General features: G+C 46.0%; 1 protein-coding gene across 10 annotated transcripts in view; it reads right to left on the reverse strand.

Moving 5' to 3' along the window:
• The window catches only part of Set2 (SET domain containing 2), a 112,830-nt gene that overhangs the window by 69,148 nt on the left and 18,389 nt on the right, over positions 1 to 25,293 (reverse strand). For 4 of the 10 annotated variants that reach the window (XM_065441650.2, XM_065441647.2, XM_065441649.2 and 1 more), the window contains 2 exons: positions 21,022 to 21,150; positions 9,004 to 9,419 (listed from right to left, as the gene is read on the reverse strand). In XM_065441650.2, coding sequence (XP_065297722.2) covers positions 9,004 to 9,361 — 358 coding nt within the window. In that variant the 5' untranslated portion in view covers positions 9,362 to 9,419; positions 21,022 to 21,150. Of the gene's footprint in view, positions 1 to 9,003; positions 9,420 to 10,398; positions 10,582 to 13,547; positions 13,695 to 21,021; positions 21,151 to 25,293 lie in introns of those variants that run through there. The other 6 variants (XM_065441645.2, XM_065441652.2, XM_065441651.2 and 3 more) reach the window with 3 other exon arrangements.

Genomic DNA, 25,293 nt, shown 5'->3' on the forward strand with positions numbered 1-25,293 from the left:
TTAGCTTGTTTTCGAGTTCTTTGTTAGTTTCCAAGTTTCTGCCCCATATGTCAGCACTGGTAGAATGCATTGATTGTACACCTTTCTTTTCAATGATACAGGTAAGCTTCCAGTCAGGATCTGACAATGTCTACCATACGTGCTCCAATCCATTCTTATTCTGTAAATTTCCTTCTTATGATCAGGGTCCCTGTGAGTAACTGACCTTGGTAAACGCACTCCTTCACAGACTCTAGAGGCTGACTGGCAATCCTAAACTCTTGTTCCCTTGCCCGGCTATTGATCTTTATCTTTGTCTTCTGCATGTAAATCTTCAGCTCCACTCTTATACTCACTCTGTTAAGGACCTCATTCATTCGTTGTAACTCGTCCCCAGCGCTGCTGAACAGGACAATGTCATCTGGAAATCAAAGATTGCCGAGATATTCGCCGTTGACCCTTGGGGCACATTCACACCGGCGACTGACAGTGGTCGCGCGACCAAGTTGGTCGCAAATGGTCGCAAACGGTCGCCTTTTTTGAAAAGCGACCATTTTGGGCCAGTCGCTCTCTGCGCGATTTTTCAGTCGCGCGACCGTGGTCGCAAAACTGATAAACCAATCAGCGGCGCACCGGAAGTGATCTTTCGTGTGTCTACATCCGGCCTCCTCCGGCGTCACGTTCAAATTCTGCGGAGATTCCGAGAGTTCTCGCTGAGAACGATAATCTCCGGGATTGCGACTTGCGGGTCGCGCTCAGCCGGGCTTGTCGGTGTGAACATCAGTTGCCTTCAGTCGCTTTTTGATTGCGAGTTGCAAATGGTCGCGCGACCTCCTCAAGTCCCCGGTGTGAATGAGCCCTTACTCCTAAGCTTTTCCAGTTTATTAGCTTGAACACATCTTCCAAGCATGCAGTAAATAGCATTGGAGAGATTGAGTCTCCTTGTCTGACCCCTTTCTTTATAGGTATCATCCTGCTTTTCGTGTGGAGAATAAAAGGTAGCTGTGGAATCTCTGTAGGTACTTTCCAAGATATTTACACAAGCATATTATACTCCTTGACTACGTAATACCTCTATGACTGCTGGTATCACTACTGAATCAAATGCCTTTTTGTAATCTATGAAAGCCAAACAGAGAGGCTGATTGTAATCTACGGATTTCTCAATTACCTGATTGATCACATGGATGTGTCCATTGTAAAGTACCCCTTCGTGAAACCTGCCTGTTCCCTTGGTTGACTGAAGTCCAGTGTTGCCCTTATTCTATTGGAAATTATTTTGGTGAATATTTTATGTAATACTGGAAGTAAGCTGATGGGCCTATAATTTTTCAATTCTTTAATGTCTCCCTTTTTGTGAATTAGTATAATGTTGGCATTCTTCCAGTTCTCTGGCCCTTGAAGTCGATAGACAGTCCGTATAAAGAGCTGCTATTTTTCAAGCATTATGCCTACTGCATCTGATTACATAGACTGTTATTCTATCCTTTCCTGCCGCTTTTCCCCGTTCCATGCCTTGCAAGGTCCTTTTGACCTCATCTCTAGTTATAGGAGTTTCTGTGTACTGTTCATTATTGTTTTGAATAGAGTACTCTTGAGTCTTCTGGGTACTGTACAGGTCAGTATAGAATTCTTCCGCTGCCTTTATTATACCTTCGAAATTGCCGATGATATTACCCTGCTTATCTTTCAGTGCATACATTTGGTTTGTCCGATGGCAAGTTTCCTTTTTACCGATTTCAGGCTGCGTCCATTTTTTACTGCTTCCTCAGTCTTTCTCACATTATAATTTCAAATATTTATTTTCTCCTTGTTGACTGGTTTTGACAGTTCCGCGAATTCTATCTGGTCTTGAGTTGGGCACTTTCATTCTTTGTCATTTCTTTATTAGGTCCTTAGTTACTTGGGAGAGCTTACCTACTGGTTGTCTTGGTGCCTTACCTTCCACTTCAATTGCTGCTTATGAAGACAGCCTAGTTATTGCTCCATTCGTTACCTCTATGTCATCTTCATCTCTCTGCTCTAAGGCTGCATATTTGTTAGTAAGTACCAGCCTGAATTAGTCTGCTTGTACCCTTACTGCATCTAAGGTGGCCTGTCTCTTCTTGACCTCACAAACCTATGATCACTGCACTTTACCCTACACAACACTTCTACATCCTGCACTATGCTGGGATTGGCAAGTATGAAATCAATTTCATTCCTTGTTTCATCATTAGGGATTTTCCAGGTCCACTTTTTGTTCCAACGCTTTCTGAAGGTGTTCATTATTCGCAGCCGATTCCTTTCCACGAATTCTACAAACTTCTCTCCTCGAGTGTTCCTAGAATCCACGCTGCAGTTGCCAATTGCTTGTTCACCAGCCTGCTCTTTCCCCAGCCTTTTCCCTCACTTTTACATTGAAGTTGCCCATGACTTCTGTAAACTGAGTTTGCACTTCTCGCATCACTAATTTAACATCTTCATAAAACTGCTCTATTTCTTCATCATCATGACTGGAAGTGGGAGCGTAGGTTTGTACTACCTTTATTCTATACCTCCTATTCAGCTTTATTACGACTACTGCCACCCTCTCATTAATCCTGCAGAATTTGCCAATGTTGCCTGGTATGTCCTTATGGATTAGGAATCTTACTCCAAACTGCTTCTTATCTGGTAGTCCTCTATAGCAGAGGATGTGGACATTTGTCAGCACTGTATAGGCTTCACCCTTTCTTCTAAGCTCACTAAAGCCAATGATATCCCAAACAATGCCCGATATAGGAAAAGCTCGTTAATTCCCAACTCATTAATTCAGAATTTTGGATAATTCGAAGTAGCCGCCATGGTACATCCAGCAATGTATTGAAAGCTATATGTAACACATCCCGCTAATTCACAGAGAAATCCGCACCGCCACCGATAACTCTAACTCCACACCATCGTGGATGAGGAGAGTGCTAAAGCGCGGGAGCACGTTGGCGATGCTGGCATCGCCGCGCAGCTTTGCTTTTTCCATCTACAGCCTTTGTTTAGGCCTTACTGGAGAGACACGCATTTGTGGCTGGCCATGCATGGCCAACACCTCTGTTGGAGATCTCTTCGCTCCCGTGAGGTTCCGTAAAGCTTAAGGGTGATAAAATTGCCCTGCGCCGTATGTGCGAGAGAAAGCGTGCTAGGGTGGAGGCAACGAACGCAGCTCAATCTCGCATGCTCAAGTGAGGAAGGCGGGGCGGATGAGCGCCCTCTCCTATCGCGCATGCGAGGCATGGGGGTAAAGCGGAGGGAGGGGGGATTAGTGCTCCAGGGGACGTTCTACTTCAGCGGCTGCTGCATGGAAAAGAAACCTGCCATGAGTAACTATTTAAGAGGAAAAAACGAAATCGGGAAAGAAACAATTTATGATAACTCAAAGGGAAGCTCATTACTTTTCGAAGCGAGATCGGGATGCCTTAGAACACGCACCTATAAAGCGAGATATAAGAAGGAAGAAGAAGCATGTGCTTGCTGCGGTAAAGCTAGGGAAACTATGGAGCATGTTTTATTAGAATGTGAAGATGTCTACCCAATGGTCGATTTAGGCACCACTGGCCTCCTTGAAGCCCTTGGGTTCAGGGGGAGCAGTGGAAAAATAAATATGTCCGCAATAGGCAGCAGTAAGAGGCGATTGGAGGATTGGTGGAAGAAGAGCAGGGAAATGACAAAAAAAAAAACAGGGACATACAAAAGCACAGTTCGTAATAGGGGATCAGAAAATTTGGGTGTGGTAGTTCATAGTGTTTTTTTTTTTCCTTTTTTATTGTTTAGCCTAGGTAGGACATTAAGCAGCATAACAGCAAGAGCTTGGTGGTGCAACCTACCGCCCCGTTCCAAAGGGGACGCTCGTAACATCCATCCATCCATGCTGCTTACGGCACAGTAGCTTCGTATGTCATGTGCTTTCTATGTTTTGTTCGCATTCTGTATGAAGGTCAATTCGCTCGCTGCTACTGTCGAGATTCCTCACTCCAGTGTTTTTGAACGAGTTTCTGCGCTCATCGAGCGAGATCTGTTCATGTTTACCTGTGCGCGCGTGACACCAGACTTGTTAATTTAGTTAGTAAGCGAATGTTTACAAGTTTATAAAGCCGATATAACTGCTATCCTTACTTCGTATAGCTATCTACTAATTTGCTGTCTCAATCGATGCTTTCTTTTTCGGGCGAAACTGCAACAGTTATTAGTTTTTTTTTCCGCGCCTGTCGGCGCGAACTTGTGGATGGAGGAAGAGACATCTCGACGTCGGTTGACGTCGGACCGCGTTGGTCGCATTCTGTCACGTTGGGTTGGCTGTGCCAGTGCTACTAAGTATAGACGTTGTTGTTCATGCCAACGTGGCATAGCGTGTGTGCGCGCGTGCTCACGCCTTGTCGAACTTTATACGTGCCTTAACCGAGCAATTTTTTTTTACTTTCGTTAGTTCGAATTTTGTATAATTTGAATTTTCTTAGCATCTCCGCGGAATCTGAATTAACGAGCGTTTACTGTAGTTCCTCAAAGGACCCATAGTGAACACAAACTAGTCATGTGAAGTTCAGGATAAACTGCATGTGGCCATCTAAAAGACATGGTAAGGAAATCTTGTGAAAGTTACCCGTTTTTTCAGCTCAATGCTCCATGTGACATACTTATCCGAATGCAGAAATTGAACCAGCCAGGTAATGATGTGGTTGACCGTATCTCCTATTCTCCGAACCTAGCTCTGCCAAACTTGCCTGTTCCCAAAATAGGATTTGAACACATTTGGAAACAATGATGCTGTTCTCAATGCTGTTAGTGTACTTCAGAACAAAGAAATAATGTTTTTCCTTTGAGTGTTACATTTGTTGCACGACTTTTATCTAGAGTGTATTGAACTGTGAAGAGAATACAATGAACAAATTGCTACTTCCACTAATCTATCTGCACACCTTCCAAAGGGAAAATTTTCAAATCCCTCTCATAGGATAGGAAGGGACCAAGGATAAGAAGTGGCTAAATTTTTGTATTGCCAAAGCCTGTTTTGCATGAGAGTGATTGCTACCCAAAAGTGACATATTTGCTGGCATGGGAGGCTCAAAAGCTGTTCTTAAAGTAGCAAGCACCTCTGTGATCAAAATCTAAGACATGTGGAAAAGCTCGCTAGCTGCAACAGAGCCCAACCAATAGTGGAGTGTGATCGAGCAAACATGAGCACAGGACAAGGATGGTGCCAAGGCGCAAGGGCTAGTGCGTTCGAGCACATTTCTAGCAAACGACACTCCCAAGCTGCAGCCACTCTGCAGCTGATACGCCATAAACCCTCTTCAATGAGTTCCTTATTACTGAAGTTGAGCAGCTCTTCAAACTTCTCAGAATACATCCTTGGGAAAGTGCTCTTCGTGCTACTAGTGCACTGTTCTCGTCCTCTGTCTATTAGTTACGCAGCAAAGGACACATCCTATGTATAGCATTTGTGCGGAAGCTTTCATTCATATTGTTCAAAATAGTGTGCACATGATCTATCTACTATCTGCCTTTTTTTATTGAGTGTGTGTGTGTGTGTGGGGGGGGTGACATCCATATGGATTCGGACGCAAGGGCTAGCAGAGCACTTCATGCTTCCCATTCCAAGCATAATGAGCCATTCTTTTTTCTTGTACAAGTGTGAGTACACTCGCTTTTGTGCTTGGTAAGTCAAGCTATACTATAACCAATAGCGTTAAGAAAAACCAGCCAAGAAAAGACACACAGGAAACATACAAGAAGACAGGAAAGAGGTTGCCCTGTGTGCGTATCTTTGCTGTCTTCTTGCATGTTTACTGTGTGTGTCTTTTTTTGGGTCTTTTTTGGCTGGTTTTTCTTAAAGCAATGTACCAACTAGCCCAACAACGTGTTTTAATAAACAACAGACTGCCAACTTTCTGCTGAAGTGCCTAGTGGTAAAATGGGACAATACTGTTTAAAAACAGACCAATTCATCACCACGCTGTTAAGGCACGTTCACACTGAAGGCAGAGCGGACAAGCAGATCCGGCAAAGCGGCCGCAGATTTTCCGCTTTGCGGAAAATATGCAGCCGTTTTGCCGGATTGGGCACGGACCGATTTTTTTGGCGCGGACAAGTTGGCCGCTTTGGCCACAGCCAATCAGAACCCGACACAGCAGAAGCGCTGGTGAACGAATGTAAACGAATGTCTTTCTCTGGACTTTTCGCTTCTGTTCTTGAAAAGCGTCAAAACGGCAAGTTGGGCTAGTTGGTTGGGATTTATAGTAAGGTTTGTTGCAGCGCAACACAAGACAAAGACAAAAGAAAGTATCAAACGACACAGCGCCGTGTCGTCGCTTTATACCTTTTGTCCTTGTCTTCTGTAGCGCTGTAACAAATCTTGAACAGCGACTATACAAGTGGAGAGTAAAATGCCAACGCTTTCATATTCTTCGTTTGAGCTCATCATGTTGCAGAAGTAGATAGCAGACGGGAGCACGCCAACTCACACGGAAAAAAATATCAAAAGTGCGCCTACAAACCGAAAGTGCCGCGAGATGGTAGCACGTCCCTGAAATTGCTAAAGATATTGCGAGATGCCCCGCCTTCCCGGCAGCGCGGACAGCCAGACAACGCGGCTGGTCTGAAGTAGGCGCGGGCGCTCGCCGCCTTGAAAATCTGCTTGTCCGCTTGGACACTCCGCTTTCGGTGTGAACGTGCCTTTAGCCTATGGGTTGACCAGATGGCGCATTAATGCCCAGTGGCATTGGAAAAGAGCCACTCACAGACTCTTGCTTCAAGTCTTATTATGGCAATATGGCAGGCAAAGTAAGCCTACCGTAACTTAATAGGCAATGAATGCACTGATTTAAAAACAAAACTGCATGAGCCTGATAGTTACTCCAGGAATTAACATTAAAAATCTTTGTTAATAAAGATTTTTTTTAAAACTAGGTATATTTTTTTCTTTCTCCTTTTTGATAGCTTTCATGAATCAAAATTGTTGAATGATACTGCCTAACACTGTTGGGCAACATGAACTAGGAAAAGCATTTACTGGGAAATTGAAAGAGCCTTGAAAAATGGAACTTAGATGCCAGGAACAAGTGAACTACAATTACGTACAAATAGTGCAGTTAAAAAGAAAAAGAAAGTAACTGTAGGAAAGGGTAATTTTGCTTCTTTTCACAAGGTATTTCCTGCTATACAATGCTAAGCAATCTTGGCAACTATAGTCAACTTTTCAGCCCACAAAGTGCATTACCATGGCTCTGTATTACATCCAAGAACATGCATGTAGCTATCATGCGCTCACAGATTCCACAGCAAAGAACCATTTTCACCTTTAGTAAGCAACAAAGATACAGCAAGAAAGCAGTAGAAAGGAGCACTGTAAAAGAAACTGTTGGTATGGCCAAGACATGCTACTGAAGTGGTTGTAGCTTGCCATTGGTGCATTAGTTCTGTGCAGCTGACGTCACAACAGAGACGATAATGAAGAACAAAAGGTTGCCCATCAACCCAGTGGGGATCGCAAATTGGAAATATGAACTCAAAAGCCAGATGCACAAACCACTGAGTGATCGCAGAGCTTGCATGCTTGGCAATTTGAGCAAGTTTCATAGTATGCGCGACGCAGGCTACGAAAGCCTTAGCATCTGCACATACATTCTCGAGACAAAAGCAGGCAATAAGCTTATGCAGTGAAGCTTGACTGCCTAAAACTTGCAAAATCAGTCGTGAAGTGCAGTAGGTTATGTAGTAAGAAACTGTAGAGCGAGGGCAGCATCACCGGGGAGCATACAATGTAGGGCAAATATGAGCTCAAAGAAGAAGGTGGTTGCTATAGAGTTTTACACAATTACTAGAGGGAACTCTGGCGCTAGTGTCTACGGGAGGCGCAGGTTCGGTGGTTCAGCTGGCGTGGGAACAATGGGTAGTACATGAATTTACACAAACTTCATCCTTCCAGCTTCAAACAGCTTTGTGAATTTGCAAAACTCATAGCTTTCAACAAGGTACTGGGTAATAAATAAGTAAATGAACATAATTAATAATATCCCATGGCAGGATTCTAACAAAGGACCTATAATACCCGATGCTAAAACCATTATGCCATATACGCATGCATCGACAAGCAGCACAGAACGCTCTTATGAATTTCTCACGGCAAGCCAGAGCATTGAGATGCATGGCCGTTTTTGCTTTGGCCACTTCAACAGGCTGAACTGCTGCAATTAGAAGCAACTGTGTGTCATCACAGGGTCTTCTGCACTTAGAAAAGAATAGATTGCTCCAAAATTTAGGATAATGAAGGCAGATAAAGCGTAATAAACTGAACCACAAGGACGTCTGAATTCACAAGCACCAAGATAGGACAAATCCATGCACTACCCATCATTCCCTTCGTGGCTTAATGATTGCAGCAAGAGAGCATCCTCTAGTAATTACTGTAGGGAACTGTGGTGGTTGCCAATGAGGATGGTAAGTTAAAGAGTTGCAGAATGTTCAAACATGAATCCGTAGCAATTAGCAAAGGCTGTTTGAGCATCCAGATCCCAGTTAACGTGAAAATAGATCGTCCCAAATCATGTTTTTTTCTCAGCTAAATTGTTGTATCTAGAAGGCAATATACTTTAGTTAAAAAAAAAAAAATGTGCTGAACGTACTGCATGGTAGAGTCAAACTATAAGGCAAAAGTTACTTTCCTTGAATTCTTGCTTTCAGAGGGTCAAACTATTAGTATGAGTATTTTTATGTATTTATTCCGTACTGGAGACCCAATACACTGCTAGGCTTTTTATACTGGAAAAAAAAAAAAAAAACAAACAAGCAACATCGACGAATATAATTTAAACATCCCTTTTGCTCAATTCTATGAATCATCCAACAGTTAGGACTGACTGATCCTGGTGATAATGTGGGCAGGCCGCTCGTACCAATGATGAAGCAGAAAAAGGAATTCCGTTGGAATAGAATTGTTACGTTATTCCATTACTGAATTACAGCTGCTTGGCAATACAAGAGATGTAACAAACAGGAGGTCCTCCAGCTACTCACCATCACTTGACGATGCCTGGCTGTCTGTCGCAGATGCCAGACTCGACTCGTCCTGCATAGAACTGTCCACAGAATGGCCTGTGTCCTCGTCGTCATCAGCCATTGCTTTTGCTTCTGTCATGGGCGGGTCTCCTGCTTTACTGTCTGTGGAGTGCGCACTACTGTCTCGCATCACTGACAGAACCACCACACAGTTCGTAGCCCCTGCATCACCACTGTCACCACTCCCGGGTCCGTCACTCGCACTTGTCACCACACTGTCCACTGAAATGCCTTTGAGACGCGGCGACTTTTGGATGTCACTGTTGTCTGGCTGTGCAGCATTTGCAGTGTTGCTTTTGTTGCGCAGGCGAGTCATCTTTCGAGCCACTTTGGCTGCAGCCACGTGATTCGGTGCTGCCTCGTCATCATCCTCCCTGCATTGAAGATTTATTCCTTTAGATGACTTTTTGTGTGCGACTAGCTCGATGGCAAGCTTAGCAGGACAATGCAAACAAATTTAGCTTTTTGCACAGTTAACTGTCAGTGGCTGTGCGTTACAAACATCGTAATAGATAAATCCAAGAATAAAGAAAGAAAATGCCAATAATTAGATGCTGTACCAGCTGTTGCTTTTACCAGCACCAATAGTAGGACTAAATGACATATACAGGATCATCTACATTTAGGGGACACTCATTAGTATTCAAAACTGTATAGCTTCATTTCCTCTATTACACGGGGTAGAGGAAATGTGCCTTATATAATGCCCAATGACGTTGATAAATGAAAATAATAGTTTTATGAATTTTATGCTAGACATCAGCTGCCGTGATCTCTTGAATATTAATGAGGTGCAGATCTTGAATAACAGCTTCATTGCCGCGAATGTTTTTTTTTTCTCCCCATCCTATGTGTACCAACCTCTTTGGTTACACTGCCTTCCGCGCACATGTGATACTATAATAAGGATATGCGCACATGCAGAAAAAAAACTTTTAGCTGGTAGGTATTGATGGGGATTTCACATCCCAAAGCTACGCTGTGGCCTGTGCATGTGAACTCTCGTAGGCTATCAACATCGAGGAGACAAGAGTTATGATTGCTGCAAATGAGAACCCTGCTGTACAGTGCAGTGTACAGCACAGTGTGAAAACACTGAAGAAACAATCAAGGGGGCTTCAGGAGGGTTATGCAAGTCGATGGCATTCAATTCGACCGCGAAACCGATACAAAAACAAAGGACGAAGGAAATAATTCGCGGTAAGTGGTCGGCAGCGACCGGCGTTGCCGAGGCTTTTCGCAGACGCTGGACGACAAGTAGAGAACATCATGCGACTCCACAGAAGGCGGCGCACAGATCACCGCAACGTTTGATCACGGCGCGGTATCGAGGGACACTACGCCTACGCTCACCCAAACAGCCCCAGGACGAAAGCGGCCGGACCGTAGCAGGGTCCCAGGAACCAGCTGCCGAAGTCCACCGTTCGCGAATAGACCTCCATAGCGGCGCGTGAAAAGGAACGAAACACCGCCACGCAGACAGCACGAGGTGGGCACCCAACCGTTCACGCAGTTCACCGGGCGCGCACTGCGGCTGCTGGCGGCCGTGCACGGGCCACGAGCGGCCGTACCGCCAAAAAAGGGGGGGCGGCGCCACCGGGAACGTAGCGACTGAAATGGTCATCACAAAACCGAAGGCCGGAACTGAAGGGCCGCCTTTTTCTTTTCCTCTTTTCTTCTGCTTCAAAAAAAAAAAAAAAACACACATGGGTAAGTCGCGCTTCGCGGACAAGCGCCTCGGCTAAAGCGCTCGTACGCGAAGGCGCTTGAAAATAAAGGCGGAAAGGGAGAAAACGGGGAAAGCAGGCGGGCAGCAATCTCAAAGCGACGCCAGCAATATCGGCCAGCACAAAAGACAGCCTTTTGCCAAATTTCGACATGAGAAACAAGACCAACAAAACAGAGAGTGAGGAAGAAGACAACGAGATGTGAAGCAGAAGTCTCACAAAGAGGTGTCGTAAAACCGAAAGGGACCGAGACTCGGCCGGCGGCAGCAAGACCCCATCGGCTCGCACGACCACGCGTCTTGCCCTCCGGGCAGGAACAGCCAAAAGGCGCGCACCCTAGGCCGAGTGCGACACGCGCGAGCTGCGACTTCAAAAGAGAACCCGCCGCCCGCGCTTGTCGCGAAGTGCCGCCTCGGTTAAAGAGAAGCGGCGGCTTCAGCAGCCGGGGGTCATAAAAGCAATGGCTGAACAAAAGGATGCGCGGGGAACCGCGCCGCCAAAATGGACCCTTTGTCGTGTGCCGAGTGTCTTGAAGGCAGTACGGTGTGGACCGGAGATGCACGTGTCTAGCTTGGAGCCACGCGACTGCGACCCGCTTTTTCCCCCCGTCAGGGGCGTGAAGTTAAGGCCTTCCTCCCGCTTGCACTCCCCCACCACCTCAGCGTCCTTTCTTTTTTGTCTCCCTCTCTTTCCGACCTGACACAGTGCCCCCGACTGCACGTCTGACGCCTTGATCTTCAACTTCCCCACTGCCCTAAAGAAGCGGGGGCGGAAGGGAGCGGCGATGGCAGACTGATACATGTCGGCTTTAGAAATGCGCCGTTTCCTCTAATTGGGACGAGGACCCAACGCGCGCAAAAACCTTGTGCGCCACGCGCGGGAAGCTTGCGACGAGCAACGGAATATTGCAAAAACGCGATACCGCCCGCGGAAGGGACACGAGAGAACGGACGCAGGACGCGAACGTGGCCCACGAGGTCTGCGGTTGTCGCATTGATTTATAACACTGTTTTTAAGAGCGCAGGTCCATTCGATTCACCCCGAGATAGCGAACCAGTTCACGGCAGCTCAGTGTCAGATGCAGAATCGGGCCGGCACATCACGCACAAAGGCTGCGCTTTATGAAACGAACTGCGCTGCGTGCAGAGGCCGAAATGTCACGCTACTACAGTCACGCCGGGGAAGCGAAGAGCCGAGTGGAGGCATCTCACGACATAGTACAGACAGTCCAAGCTAACTCTCTTGCGGTGTCTCATAGCCAAAATATGGCGGTCAAACATACGGGTAGTTTACTGCCCGTGACATGTAACTCGTGCAACTTCTCAGCCCAATACACTGATTTGGGCGAGTCGATTTATTTTGACATTGCTCTTAAAGCAGCCCCGAGGAAGATGACGAAAAGTACACACACGCACCCGTCCTACAGTGTGTGTATTTTGTCTGCGCGGTAGACAAAACCGCTCGGCATATCGGAGGCCGTCGTTTGTGCAAGCGCACACGAGAGCGATGTAAAGGTAAGCACAACGGTGTACCATTCGTCTTTAAACGCGCTCGAAGCGCATTACTATACTTTCAGGCGCGGCTATAAAGTGGGTACTGATAAATGTTCAAGTGGAATACCAAAGCATTACGACACAGAATCCCAGGATGCATGTCCAAATTAGTGCTAGGCACACGGTTGCTGCAAAACGGATGCAACTATTGCTACCCGGCTTCAATTTCGCAGTTGGGACATGTCCCCTAACTGTACGATTACAAACATCACACTGATCGCAATGCAAGTAATATCCGCCTGATGCAATCCACATGACGTGACAGAATTCCGCTACCCGCTACCTGATATATCTCGAAGTGTTTCTACCTAGTAAAAAAAAAAAAAACATTTTTTTCGGCACAAAGTGAGTATGTGAAACGCCTAAACAGCACATGACAAACTGACAATCAATGACAAACACGATTGGTTGGCTATTATTGTACGACATCATTACTTAGCGCACGGGTCACAAAAGCCAAGTTGCTTAGCAATGGCGTGCCCACGAGCTCTTCTGTTCACTTGAGCCATGCAATAACCGTAGACACTTGACCGCAATTTCCCCTTGAAATGGGGGTCTTCCTGCCAGGAATGTCACTAAACGTTCCATTCACGACAGGAAAAAAACTCACGAAAATTACGGAATGTATAAATAGCATTTACGAACACCGAAGCTTAAAGGAACACTAAAGAGGAAAATTATTTCTTCTGTATCAGTAAATTACCTCTTCCAGTATACCGAAAACACATCTCTCGGCGTGATAAGCCGCTTAGTGCACCCCGAAAAGCGCGAAAACGAAGTGGTGGCAGCGACGCCTCCTTGAAGTTCCTACACTAGCTCGCCGTGACGCCATGCATCTCGATGGCGTCTTCTAGGGCCTAGTTATTTTGCGGCAAAAAATTTACATTGTATACCAAGGAGCCAAACAAAGAACATGGGAAGTTTCGGCAACTTTTACTGAGCCGACGCGGCCTGAATATGGAAGTAGTACTTTAAATCCGTGACGTCACATTGACGTACCGGCGTCTAGGTTCTGGCCAGAAATAAAAAAAAAACCCGAACCTTCGACCTTCATTTTATTTACTAATAACAAGCGTGTTATTTCGAAATTAACGACAACAGAGTAACAGAGTAAAAAAAAAAATTGTTTTATCAGTCGTGTTCTGCCTTAGCGTCTTTTTAGGTTGCCAGTTCAAACGAGGCCGCGCACGATACAAGTAAGCCGATCGATGTCTATGCCCACCGTTTAGCAGAAACTGCAGACGTAGTGCGTCGTCGACGGCCAGTATTGCTGGGTGGTTGGCGCAGACGTTTAGCAGAAACTGCAGGCGTGGTATGCAGTCGCGGACAGATTGCCGCGAGTGGTGGCATCGGACGCGGCGAAGTCGGATGTACGGGACGCAAACGCAGGCGGCGCAAACCAATCACCGCCGACTCCGCGAGACACGCCCCGCATTTCCGAAGGATCTCTTCGAAGGAGAGGGAACATAAAAATGGGCAAACCAGCCAGAACTGCGGGACGCGCTCGAGCTTGCTTCTCGCGAGCGCGTGGTTTAATAAACTAGGGAACGCAGATGGAAGGACGCGTTGGCGTCAGGCGCGCACGCAGCTAAAGAGAGACGCTGACTCTTGGCGACCACGCGCGACCTTAGCGAACTGCCCGCTTAATCCCACATGGTTCGTCAGAATGTCGTTTTCGCCGACGCAAGCGCCATTCTGACCAATCACACGAGGCCAGCGAACGCTTATTCAAACGATGGAGCAAGCTGCGATTTGAATTTGCGGATGGCGTATCACATGATCATACGTTACCCGTTCCTGCAGCGCTTCCCCGGTCCTCGCGCAGTGCTTCGCGATACAGCAGAGAAGTAAAAAACAAAAACCGCTGGGACTTTTGGCAACAAAAAGTGGAATACCGTTTCGACAACAATAACAGCAAAGTCTCGATTATGTCACTCGTTCGACCAAAACGCACGCCAAAAAATAACTGCTATCTTACGCTGTTGCTCGGCGACCACGAGTGAACGCGAGCAGCGTTCCCACGCGTTCGTGAATCCAGCTTTACAAGATCGCGCCCTTGGTGGTCACTACCATGGGGCAATACAGTAAATGCTTGCTGCATTAGTCTATGCCACGGTGATACTACGCCACTACACTCTACCACTACTCTAGCGCTTGTGTGGCACCGCTGCCGTGTCCGCGGCGAAATACGCGCCAGCAGCGATTTCGCTTTGCTAGGGGTTAATTCTTGTGTGGTGGGTCACCCGGGCATTGATCGACAAATTATCGTGCGCGACTTTTATGTAACCATGACGTCAGTGCACCTTCTGACAGAACACCAGCTAGCATTTATTTCAAGGCCGCGACGGTCCGTCAGGCGACTTACTGCGCGTGCACTGTTAAGCAAAATTACACCTTTTTGCCACACAACGATGATCGTCATCTGTCTTGTCCGCATTTCCTTTCTTTAACGCGGCGAGCCCGGTACTTCCCAGTAACGAACGGCATGCGCGTTATCAGTACGACATAGCATTCCCGACAGGAAAGTAGCGGGCGCGGCGCTTTCAAGAAAGGAAACGCAAGCAAAGCAGATGACGATTATCGTTGTGTGGCAGTGATACATCCAAAAGTGTGTAACTTTGCCTACACTCTTAGAAAAATTTACACCCTTTGGGGCTTATCTTGTCCCACAACAATAATCGTCATCCGTCTTGCCCGCGTTTCCTTTCTCTGACGCGGCGAGCCTGGTACTTCCCAGTCACGAACGGCATGCGCGTTATCAGTGTGACGCAGCATTCTCGACAGGAAAGTAGCGAGCGCCGAGTTTTCAGGAACACTCTTAAAACGATTGCACCCTTTGAAGGTGTATGTTTGTCCCACAACAATAATCGTCATCTGCCTTGCTTGCGTTTCCTTTCTTGAAGCTCGGCGCTCGCTACTTTTCTGTCGAGAATGCTGCGTCACACTGATAACGCGCATGCCGTTCGTGACTGGGAAGTACCGGGCTCGCAGCGTTAAAGAAAGGAAACGCGGGCAAGACAGATGACGATTATTGTTGTGGGACAATATACGCCCCAAAGGGTGTAAATGTTTCTAAGAGTGAAAGAAAACGCAAGCAAGGCAGATGACGATTATTGTTGTCGGACAAATTTACACCCCAAAGGGTGCAACAGTTTTGAGAGTGTAAGAGTATCTGATGCATCTTGTTTTTAGGTTGCTTTTATTTTTGCATTCTATTAACGTACATACATATGCGAACAGTGCTACATTCTACACTCTTAAAACGGTTGCACCCTTTGGGGTGTATATTTGTCCCACAACAATAATCGTCATCTGCCTTGCTTGCGTTTCCTTTCTTGAAAGCTCGGCGCTCGCTACTTTCCTGTCGAGAATGCTGCGTCACACTGATAAGGCGCATGCCGTTCGTGACTGGAAAGTACCGGGCTCGCAGCGTTAAAGAAAGGAAACGCGGGCAGCAAGGATGACGATTATTGTTGTGGGACAAGATACACCCCAAAGGGTGTAAATTTTTCTAAGAGTGTAAGAAAAGTTTACACCCTTTGGAGTGTATATTTGCCACACAACGATAACCGTCATCTGTCTTGCCCGCATTTCCTTTCTTGAAAACGCTGCGCTCGTTACTTTCCTGTCGGGAATGCTATGTCATGCTGATAACGCGCATTCTGTTCGTTACTGGAAAGTGCCGGGCTCGCCGCGTCAAAGAAAGGAAACGTGGACAAGACAGATGACGATTATCGTTGTGTGGCAAACATACACCCCAAAGGGCGCAACTGTTTTTAGAGTGTATTGATGTTAGTGCCCTACTGCGCTGTCGCCGGCCACGGATCGCGAGGGCAAACGAAGGCGTTCTTCAAGCACGACCTGACTTCAGCTATTAAGATCTATCCAGAGCAGGCGCTGATCTATCAAGAGGCAGCATAGAGTTTCTCAATATAACACCTAGAAGGAAATCTGGTGCCACCGTCTATGGGAAGTATCTAAGGGGGCGCTATGCCGTCATGGCATCCGTCTCTGAGGCTTGTGTTGCAAGAGGCTTCGTCTAAAGCATGGATATGGCTGCACAAATAACGTGTTATTAAAATAAAATCTTCATGAAAGGTTTTCATTCAACCATATTACATCTTCCAATGAAGTTCCATTTGTAATGAGCAAACCACTTTACAACATTAACAAGTGCATTGTTACAATTATTCAACCATAAGCTCTCATAACTTATGTAATGCAGCCACAGCATGACATGCAGCTTAGTAGCTTCACGTTGTAGTAGGTCGGATGACAATGTTCCCCTTTCAGCAATACAATGAGTGCCCAAGTTTACAAGGAAATCAACAGCACAAAAGAGGGGACATAGTGAAGACAACAAGCAAAGTCATCTCCACTAAATGTCTTATGGGGGAACCAAGAAAAATAAAAGCCCCTTTCTTAATGAAAGATGGTTGAGTGCAAAGCTTTCCTCTAATGCAAACTGAATCAAAGTCAAAGCTCAAGGCCAACGACCATGCAACGAACCCAAGAAACGCCGAGCGACCCGATGCTATGCATAAGTGGTTTGATTGCTTGTTTAGGATTGTATTTTTTAAAAGTTAAAGTTGAATGAAGACACATTTCTTTAGTTTGCATAAGATTTATTTTACATCATGTAGCTGTTGATAATACACTCACACTTTCACGGACAACTCTACACTTCCACAGTATTGTCTTGTGATCGCTGTGGTTCAAAAGCTCTGCCATTGTAACGTGGCACAGCCTGCTTGAAAACGTGAGGACAGTGCAGGAACGGCATTGCATCGTGGGTCTAAGTGTCTTCAGTTTCAATGAGTGGCGATCTAGCATGACGCTCTTGATCCATTTGCCATGCTCTTTCGCCACATCAATGTTAAAGTCGCTGCACATGAGGATCAGTGTACTACGTGGCTTTAAGGTATTCATCGTTTCTGCTAGGAACGTTTCCATGTCACGAGAAGTGTTCGGTCTGATGTGCACAAGCGTCTCCCACATGGCTTCTGCATGCCGTAGCCGATACACGGGATCGGCCTTACAGGCACAATCGCGCTCGTGCTTACGTTCGCGTACGGCATCGTGACGGCTGGGAATGCACTGTGTGACGCCTGTAATGCAATGCAGATATGTACAGTTTGCCTGGGTAGCGTGGTGTTCCACCATTTTTTTTTAAAGAAAGGGGCTCCTTTTTTTTCCAGATCCTAAGACGAGCCCGTGTTCATGCACACTTGCTTACAATAAGCAGAGAAGCTAAGTTAATCGCAACAGGGGTGATGTCATGCCTAGCAGGGGCAACTTGCGCTTCTAGTGAATTTTGTGCATGCACTACTCTTGCTGCACTCGTTGCTTCGCATCATCACCAGGCACTGACCAGCTGGCCAGTCGACGCTGGCAACATACTGCGAATGTAAACTGAAGTGTTCTATGCTGACGTGCAAGTTGGCTTTCCTGCAGTGTTTTTGGCACTCGCAAACAAATCAGTGAGGCAAAGATTTGCTTTAAAATGTGGCTTTTTGCTCTCTCCCTTTCTTACAGTGGTCAGTATCAGATGACAGAAAAATGAATACTGGTGATGAGGTGTCATGCTAAGCAAAACAGGTCAGTGAAGTTCCTGCTGCTTAATGGGCCCCTCACCAGGCTTGGTCATTTTGAGCTGACAAGCACAGAGCATACGTTGCGTGATAACAATCGTGTCTGCAAAGTATTACATCGCTACGTGCCACGGAAAGATCTGAAATTTCAAACCAAATGCCGTTTTTCCTTGTCACAGACGCCGCGCTTCAAGCGGAAGGATGACGTACTCGTGTCTCTGCACCTACGTACTCGTGTCCACAGTGCGACATCGGTCGTGGCGACACGCTACTTCTAGAATTATTCAAGGCACCATCTGTTATTTTTGTGATCTGTTGCTTGAATTGACGAATTGAAGTTTAGAGAGCGGTGACGTGTGCAGGTACCGAAACTATGCCATTTTTTACCGTGTTCCAATGCGTGATCATGCTCTGCAATCCGCTTGTTTTGCCTCAGTATTCTTGCAGCACTGAATTATACCTCTAGTCATGTGTCCACGTGCACAGCGCGCAAACGCGTTCGCTGCATGAAACAGCTTGTGCCCAACGCCGCCAGCGAAAGTGTGCATCGCCGAAAAAAGAAAAAAAAAAGTGATGGTGGGGCCCGTGACGCATGTCACGCAATTCTCGAGGTCCAGCACGGGAGAATGCAGGGAAGGAATTTCGCTTGCGGAAGCTAAACGAGGCGAGTCGACAGAGAGTCTCACTATGCAGTGGAGCCCGTCTGCTGAAATCATGGGTTTGCGGCACTGAAATATTTCTATCTTGGCTATTAATGAGCAGACTTGAAAAATTTTTGCGGCAGAAAGCTCCCTAGAGGACACGAAGCAACTTCCAGCGTACAACCAAAATTTGCTATGGGGCCTGGTGAGGAGCCCTTTAAAGTTATGGTGGCAGGAGGTTACATATGCGAACTACGGTTGGAAAATTTTGGTTAGCACTTGCAAATTATGTTAGTCACTCATATTCATGCCAGTTTGTATGCTTGCTTCCATAACATGGTATGTTTTGCTGCTTTGTCAACTAACAGAAGTCTTCTATTCACATTATTATTATTATTATTTTTGATAACCTTGATATATAGCTATCAGTTCAAGAGACTCAATCTGACGATCTGTGGGTTTTAATGGTCCAAGGGCTAATCTGGCCAAAGTGCACCATTGAAAGCCTCCATCCACATCCTTGTAAATGAGGAGAGTCTTGACACACTTTTGCAGCACTTAATGCCACTGTGCAATTTACAATGCCATCACTTCAGCTCATCTACAATTGCAAACAATTTTTCTGGGAAATGAAGTGAAGGCTACAGAAACAAAGCACACCCGTGGCACTGCTGCTGGAGGTAGACGTATAGGCTCACTCATGTTTTCTTGCGAGCAGAAGAAAGAACATAATTGTTTTGTTTTTTAGAGCATGTAATTTGAAGTGATATGAAAAATTCACCAGTAGGGTACTCATATTTTATTGTATTTCTCAGTTGGTGGTGAAGTTTTCACACATGCAAGACCATCTCATGTTTTGCACAATTCTCAAGGCAAAAAGGCGTGTGCCCTCATCTTCTGGCGAGTTTTCGTCGCCTGCTGTGTGGCCTGTCCACTCTACTGACAGTCTGATGACAACTTCAGCAACAAATGGATGTCGAAGCACAGCAAAAAGTGTGTTGCAACATATACATGAAAACCAGGTAAACCCATTACAAAATCGCAACTGTCCCCGTGTACACATGAGTGAACGAGCTGACTTATGCTGTGCCAGCTCTACCAAGACAGAGGTCATACGGCTGTTTCGGGGCTCCGACACAGGCTGCGTTACTTTCCGTTTGTAGCTTGATACATCTTGGACGTCCACAAATAACAGCTTCAGAAATTCGCCCCGAGTTAATCGCGTCTGCTTTCACTAAAGTAAAAAGGTCGGAGAAACCGAAACCAGTGCCAGGACTACTTTGCACACGAACAGATGTGCAGAAGCTCCACCCTCATAGCTTTAGCTTCATAGCCAAGAAACGTTGTCCATAAGTATAGGTGGCTTCAAGCTGAGTAGCACATCGATGACCACAAGATAAAAAGCACTGCTATCAGGATAGCAGGGCTGCACCGACAAAATAAAGATATTTCCCGACGTCTGGGTTGGGATAATGTAATGATTCGATTCCAGTGCTATTCCTTTTCATGATTTGTCAACGATTCAAGTAGCGCTTCACACACATTTAAAGACTGGCCTATAGTAAATAATGAATAAGAAAAGAAAATCTGAGAAAAGAAATTTTTACTTTATACTGGCCCTGGTAAATTCATCTTGACGTTTTAGAAATCCATATTGAAGCACACATGAAGAGCGATCGGCAAACAAACATTGTGTTTTGAGGAAAAAAAAAATCATACAGGCCTCCTGTCAGCAGCACATGTACTGGTTAGAAATTATTTTGGATTCTCCAGTTTGTTTGGGAGACTTTTTGATATTCACTACCGTGAGTACAGGTTGTTTTGTCTTGACATCACTGACTTTTTGGCAAGATCCAAGTCCCTGTGAATTCCCATACTGTTGTCAATTGGATGCATCACTGTTTGTGCATTGCAAGTTCCGTTGGTGTCATGCCTTGCACACTGTAGAAAGGCTCTTGCAGGATCAATGCGGCTGTAAGTGCAGCCTCCAGCTCATCTTCTTTTGCTGTGGCAACAATGCTAAAGTAAAAGAATGACATCACTTGATGGCTATCTTCCATTTCGTAAGCCACGTCGCTGGCAGTGTTGCTGCTGGTAGTGGTACTAGACCCATTTGCGTGTTCAGTAAGTCCCACAGTATTATTGAAGATTACATCAGTTCAGTTTCTTGCAACGTTTCAAGGCACAAGAGCAATAGGCTGGTCATTTTCTTTCGAGATTGCCTATATGTCATAGTTGTTTATGCTCTGCCTCCTCTCAATAACTGATTTGATTTTAGACTTGCATGCAACCATTCTATTTTTTGTGTATACAAAGGATCCATCCTTCATATATTTTGCTGGCTGAAGTCGGTAGTTCAATTTTTTTCAGCAACGAAGCAAGGCCTCTCCAGAAGCACTCATCAGCTGAATAAGTGTTGTTGCATCACGAGTGCCTTGTCAAAACCGTTGAGGATGAGGCTTACCGTATCTCTGATGATTTCTCGGTCTACTTGCAGCTGGAGGCTGTCGGTGGGCAGATGAGGGCAGTTGGTTGAGTTGGTTCCACTCTTCCTGGTGAGTCAATGCATGGGCTTGTCAGTCAGTCCTGGGGGCTGTTCAGTTGCTGGTTAGTACAATTCTGGGGTATTATAGTGCCATTTTACGGAGGCCATCAAATGAGCACACAGGAACAGCTTTTGCTGAACAAACATGGCAGTTCAGAGAACTAATGAAGACATGATACTGGACAAGTAAGGAAGTTTGAACAAACGTTGCTTTCTTCACATCTTTCAAATTCAAAAGGTGGTGCTCGTTAAGCTACTGTGTAAGGGTAGCCTTGCATAGTAGCTGTATCATACAGCAGAAGCAATTTCTAAAGCACACAGGTCTACATCAACACGTAGGACATGTCACACTGTAGTCATGTTATGACCATGCACATGCAGGACAGAGGGTTGTGCAGAAAAGGTGCTTGCATTACAATGACATAACCAAGGTGGTTCCCCCCCCCCCCCCCAACCCATTTTTATGAGCAGGAGAGACCTCAACACAGAATGTGAGGGATACAACATTCCTCCTTTTTGACGAGCGCTACAGATTGAAACACCTGTCTTCAGCTGCAGAGATAGCTTTCTGCTGTATTTCCTTGAGCTTTCCCATCAATAGTGCCCAGGTGCCAAAGGCTGAGTGTGCCAAGATCCTCGAGGTGAGATGAACTATTGTCTTGCACCCTAATTACTTCTTTGCAGTTTTTACCATAGATGAGTGCAACACTAGGCAGATGCGACAAGAAACTATACACCTCTACAGCACCATACCCGCGAGTGCCGCCGTACTTACTTACATGACAGCACCTACCATTAAGCACCTTTTGATTGCCATTTACATTTGCCATGGTGGCTACAGACACAGCTCAGACAGCCACTATTTCGGCCACTACAGTTAGTACTGAGCGGGTAGACAACATAAAACTTTCGCCAAAGATGCAGAGGCAGTGTAAGTGTATGTTAGGATTATCCATTCTGTCTGTGCTGTAACCCTAATTGTGTGCAGGCTTACTGGCTGAAGTCAACAAATGTAACACACCCTGATGTTTTACCCTTTATATTCTAGTCTTTTAACTGACTTGTAGGCCTGTTACCGCTGTGCGCTCGTCGTCGCCAAATGTATGTGCGAAAACTTCGTTCGGGAATAGCCGCGTGTGCACATGCAGAAAATGCTTACTTTCGACCTGCTCCAACACCGGTAATAAGTCCCGACCACATAATTCTTGTAACCAACACTGATCAGATGTCTCGAACATGGTTTTCCAATTACTTACAGTGCAGATTAATATGTATTGTCGTACACATGGGCAAAAATGTTGAAAGTGGCTGATCGCTTGCTTGCTTACTGTTTGATCTTCAGCACAGGAAGAAAAACTCGCAGTGCCTGCATATTATATTACATGCCCGATTTCGCTACTGTGGAAAGTAAGTTTTCTGAGTGTGTCTCGTGCTTGCATAGAGAGGGCATAGTACTAACTTATATGCTTATCAAAGTTCAACATTTCGTGATAATTTGTGCCAGTGGTGACGGTAACGCTGTGTTGTTGCTGCAGATAATGCCATCCTGGCAGCAATCATTTGCCGGTCATGGCCTGCAGTTATGGCCACATCTATTGCTGGCGGTAGAGCGTGTTGTGCTTGCCTTGCAGAAAGGTGCCCATTATGAAGAGTTTTAAGCACGACAATTCCCCGTGCAGCTAAGGCAGATGAAACTTGCACACAGTGTTATCTCACACATTCAAGTCTGTAGCAGTTCTTGCAGTTCACGATGGGGCACATTTTCCCTCTGCTCTCCCACATTTTGAATAGTACTAAGTGATTCCCAGCCTATTATTGCCTGATGCCTGCTACACTTGCTCTCTATTCAGAAGGCTTTAAATGACGGCGTTATAAATGGGGCTTGTGGCAGCCCCTGGCACGTGGTATGCAGGCTTGCTCATTGTCAAAGGTGCACAGCTGCTGTCTCAATACTATTGTTGCAAGTAGGATGACAAGAAGCACCTTAACGAAGCACTAACAACAAATAAGTATCGCTCAGTGGCACTTGCCACAAGCCTATTCTTCAGGGGATGCTGAATAGCAAAGGTGCCTACACGTAACTTTGCTAGCATATATATCTACAGTGTGCAGCAAGGAAACAGTATCAAGGAGTTATACTCAAGAAAAATTTAACAAAATCTGCATTTTCTTTTATATGCTTGACTACAATACACAGATCACATATGAGGCTTTCAGTATCATTGGTAGCTGGTTCCAATTCCTCACTGTTGTTGTACAGATCATACCTGGTTTGTGTAGTATTTCTTATAAATGGCCTGCTCTTGGAAAAAGTGACAGTTTGGACATGTTAGATTACTTATTAATCCGTCACTTAAAGGGTCCCTGAACCACCCCTCGGGCTTGGTGAAATAATATACCGTATTTACACGATTGTAAGTTGACCCCTTTTTTAAAATTTGAAAGTCTGAAGTTGGGGGGTCGACTTACAATCGAAACCAAAACATGGCCCCGCCAAAAAAAGTGATACTGACCGAGAGCTAAAACGTAGTTACAATTTTATGTTTGCTCTATGACCCTACCCGTATCTTTTCGCTATCCCGCGTGTTTGTTCGCTTTTCGGGAGGGTTTTTCTACATTTTTGAGAGTCTTACAGTGCATGCAACACTCATGGGGGGTGTCGATAATTGCTGGAAGCGCCGCTGTTCCAATTTGCGGCGGCACCCTCAGAACGGCAGCGCTTGCGGGGAGTACCGGTAGTTCATGGAAGAGCAGACACCGCTCGCGGATTTCTCTTTCTCTGTTTAAAGGCATTAGTATTGGTTTGACCAACTTTTTGACGCGCTCTACTTGACTGCCGGCTACGTGCTACTTCTATGCTTCCCCAGTCGTCATGAGTGCTGCAGGCCCACTAATCGTTCGGCACTCGTTCACAGCAGCGTTCAAGAGGGCTGCCATCCTTTACGCCGAAGAAACAAATCACTGCGCAGCGGGCCGCAATTTCGATGTTTCTAACCGGGTGGTGCGAGAGTGGCGACTGCAGCGATGCGAAATTTTCCCCCTGAGGCGGCAAGTGAGAAATTTCCCACGTGCCGAAGTCTGGATGCTTTGCGGAGCTGTAGGCTAAGCTTGCGGCGTATGTCGCTGAAATGCGTGATCGGTCCCTGCCACTGAAGTGCGACGTGGTCATGAAACAAGCCCGGACCTTCGCCTTAATTTTAAGGTTCTGTTCTGCCGTGAGTACGAGTGGCTGGCGGCAGTAGACTGCGAAATTACGCCAACCGGACCTGTCAAAAGAGCCTCCCTGACGGCTGCGTGTGGTTGAGTGCATTTGACGTGGGCTGCTGTTCTGCAAGATGTCCTGGTGCGGTCGTTCGCCAAATTTGAAATTTCGCTTGACCACAACGCGCTGTGGGACCGCAGCAACGATGACGATGGCAGCGCTAGTGAAGAAGAGTAGTCCAGTGACCATGTCAGCGACTAATACATTTTCGTTATCGAATGCGCTCTCGGGTTTGTTTTTTTCTTTTTTCGGTCAAGCGATATGGGGGGGTCGACTCGCATTGGAGTCGACTTACAATCGTGTAAATACGGTAGTCCACAGGTAGCATACACTGCTGTGAATATCATAGCCAAGTTTTGCTGTCGTACGCACTGCGTGGAGCTCCCAAGCAGATCACAAACTCACCTTACTCTCAATTGCTCTTTTGAACAGACCCTGGACCCTGTACTTCATAATAAAGCAGATTTTCATATGCGGCTGCTATAGGTAGCTGCAGACTGCTATGTAGCGTTGATACCGCAGCCACCGCAGGGTGCTGCCACAAGTTTACTGGCTAAGCACACTACAGCTCGCTGACAACAACCATGTTTGGCTTACGTTTAGAGTGTCATAGGCACCGAAATCGAGGTCGTGGTACCTACGCTAACATCCAAAATTAAATTTGAGCTGCATGCCATGGTAACATTTACAAGGCAGAGCACTGTGGGCGCGGCCCACTCCGCGCTAGTCTTCACTGTGCAAGGCAGTGAAGAAAGAATGACAGCACAGCGGAGGCTGTGTTTGATTGCCAATACTTCGGCTTTTGCTCAACATATTGAAATACGTTGTGCAGCAAAATGTTTCTGAAATAGCCTAGTATTTTAACTTCAAATGCCTTTCTCCACTTCAATAAGAAGTGGTTCAGGGCCCCTTTAGCTTGATTTATTGTT

Source organism: Dermacentor albipictus, chromosome 1, assembly GCF_038994185.2.
Source record: "Dermacentor albipictus isolate Rhodes 1998 colony chromosome 1, USDA_Dalb.pri_finalv2, whole genome shotgun sequence".
In the NCBI taxonomy this organism is placed as follows: Eukaryota; Metazoa; Arthropoda; class Arachnida; order Ixodida; family Ixodidae; genus Dermacentor; species Dermacentor albipictus.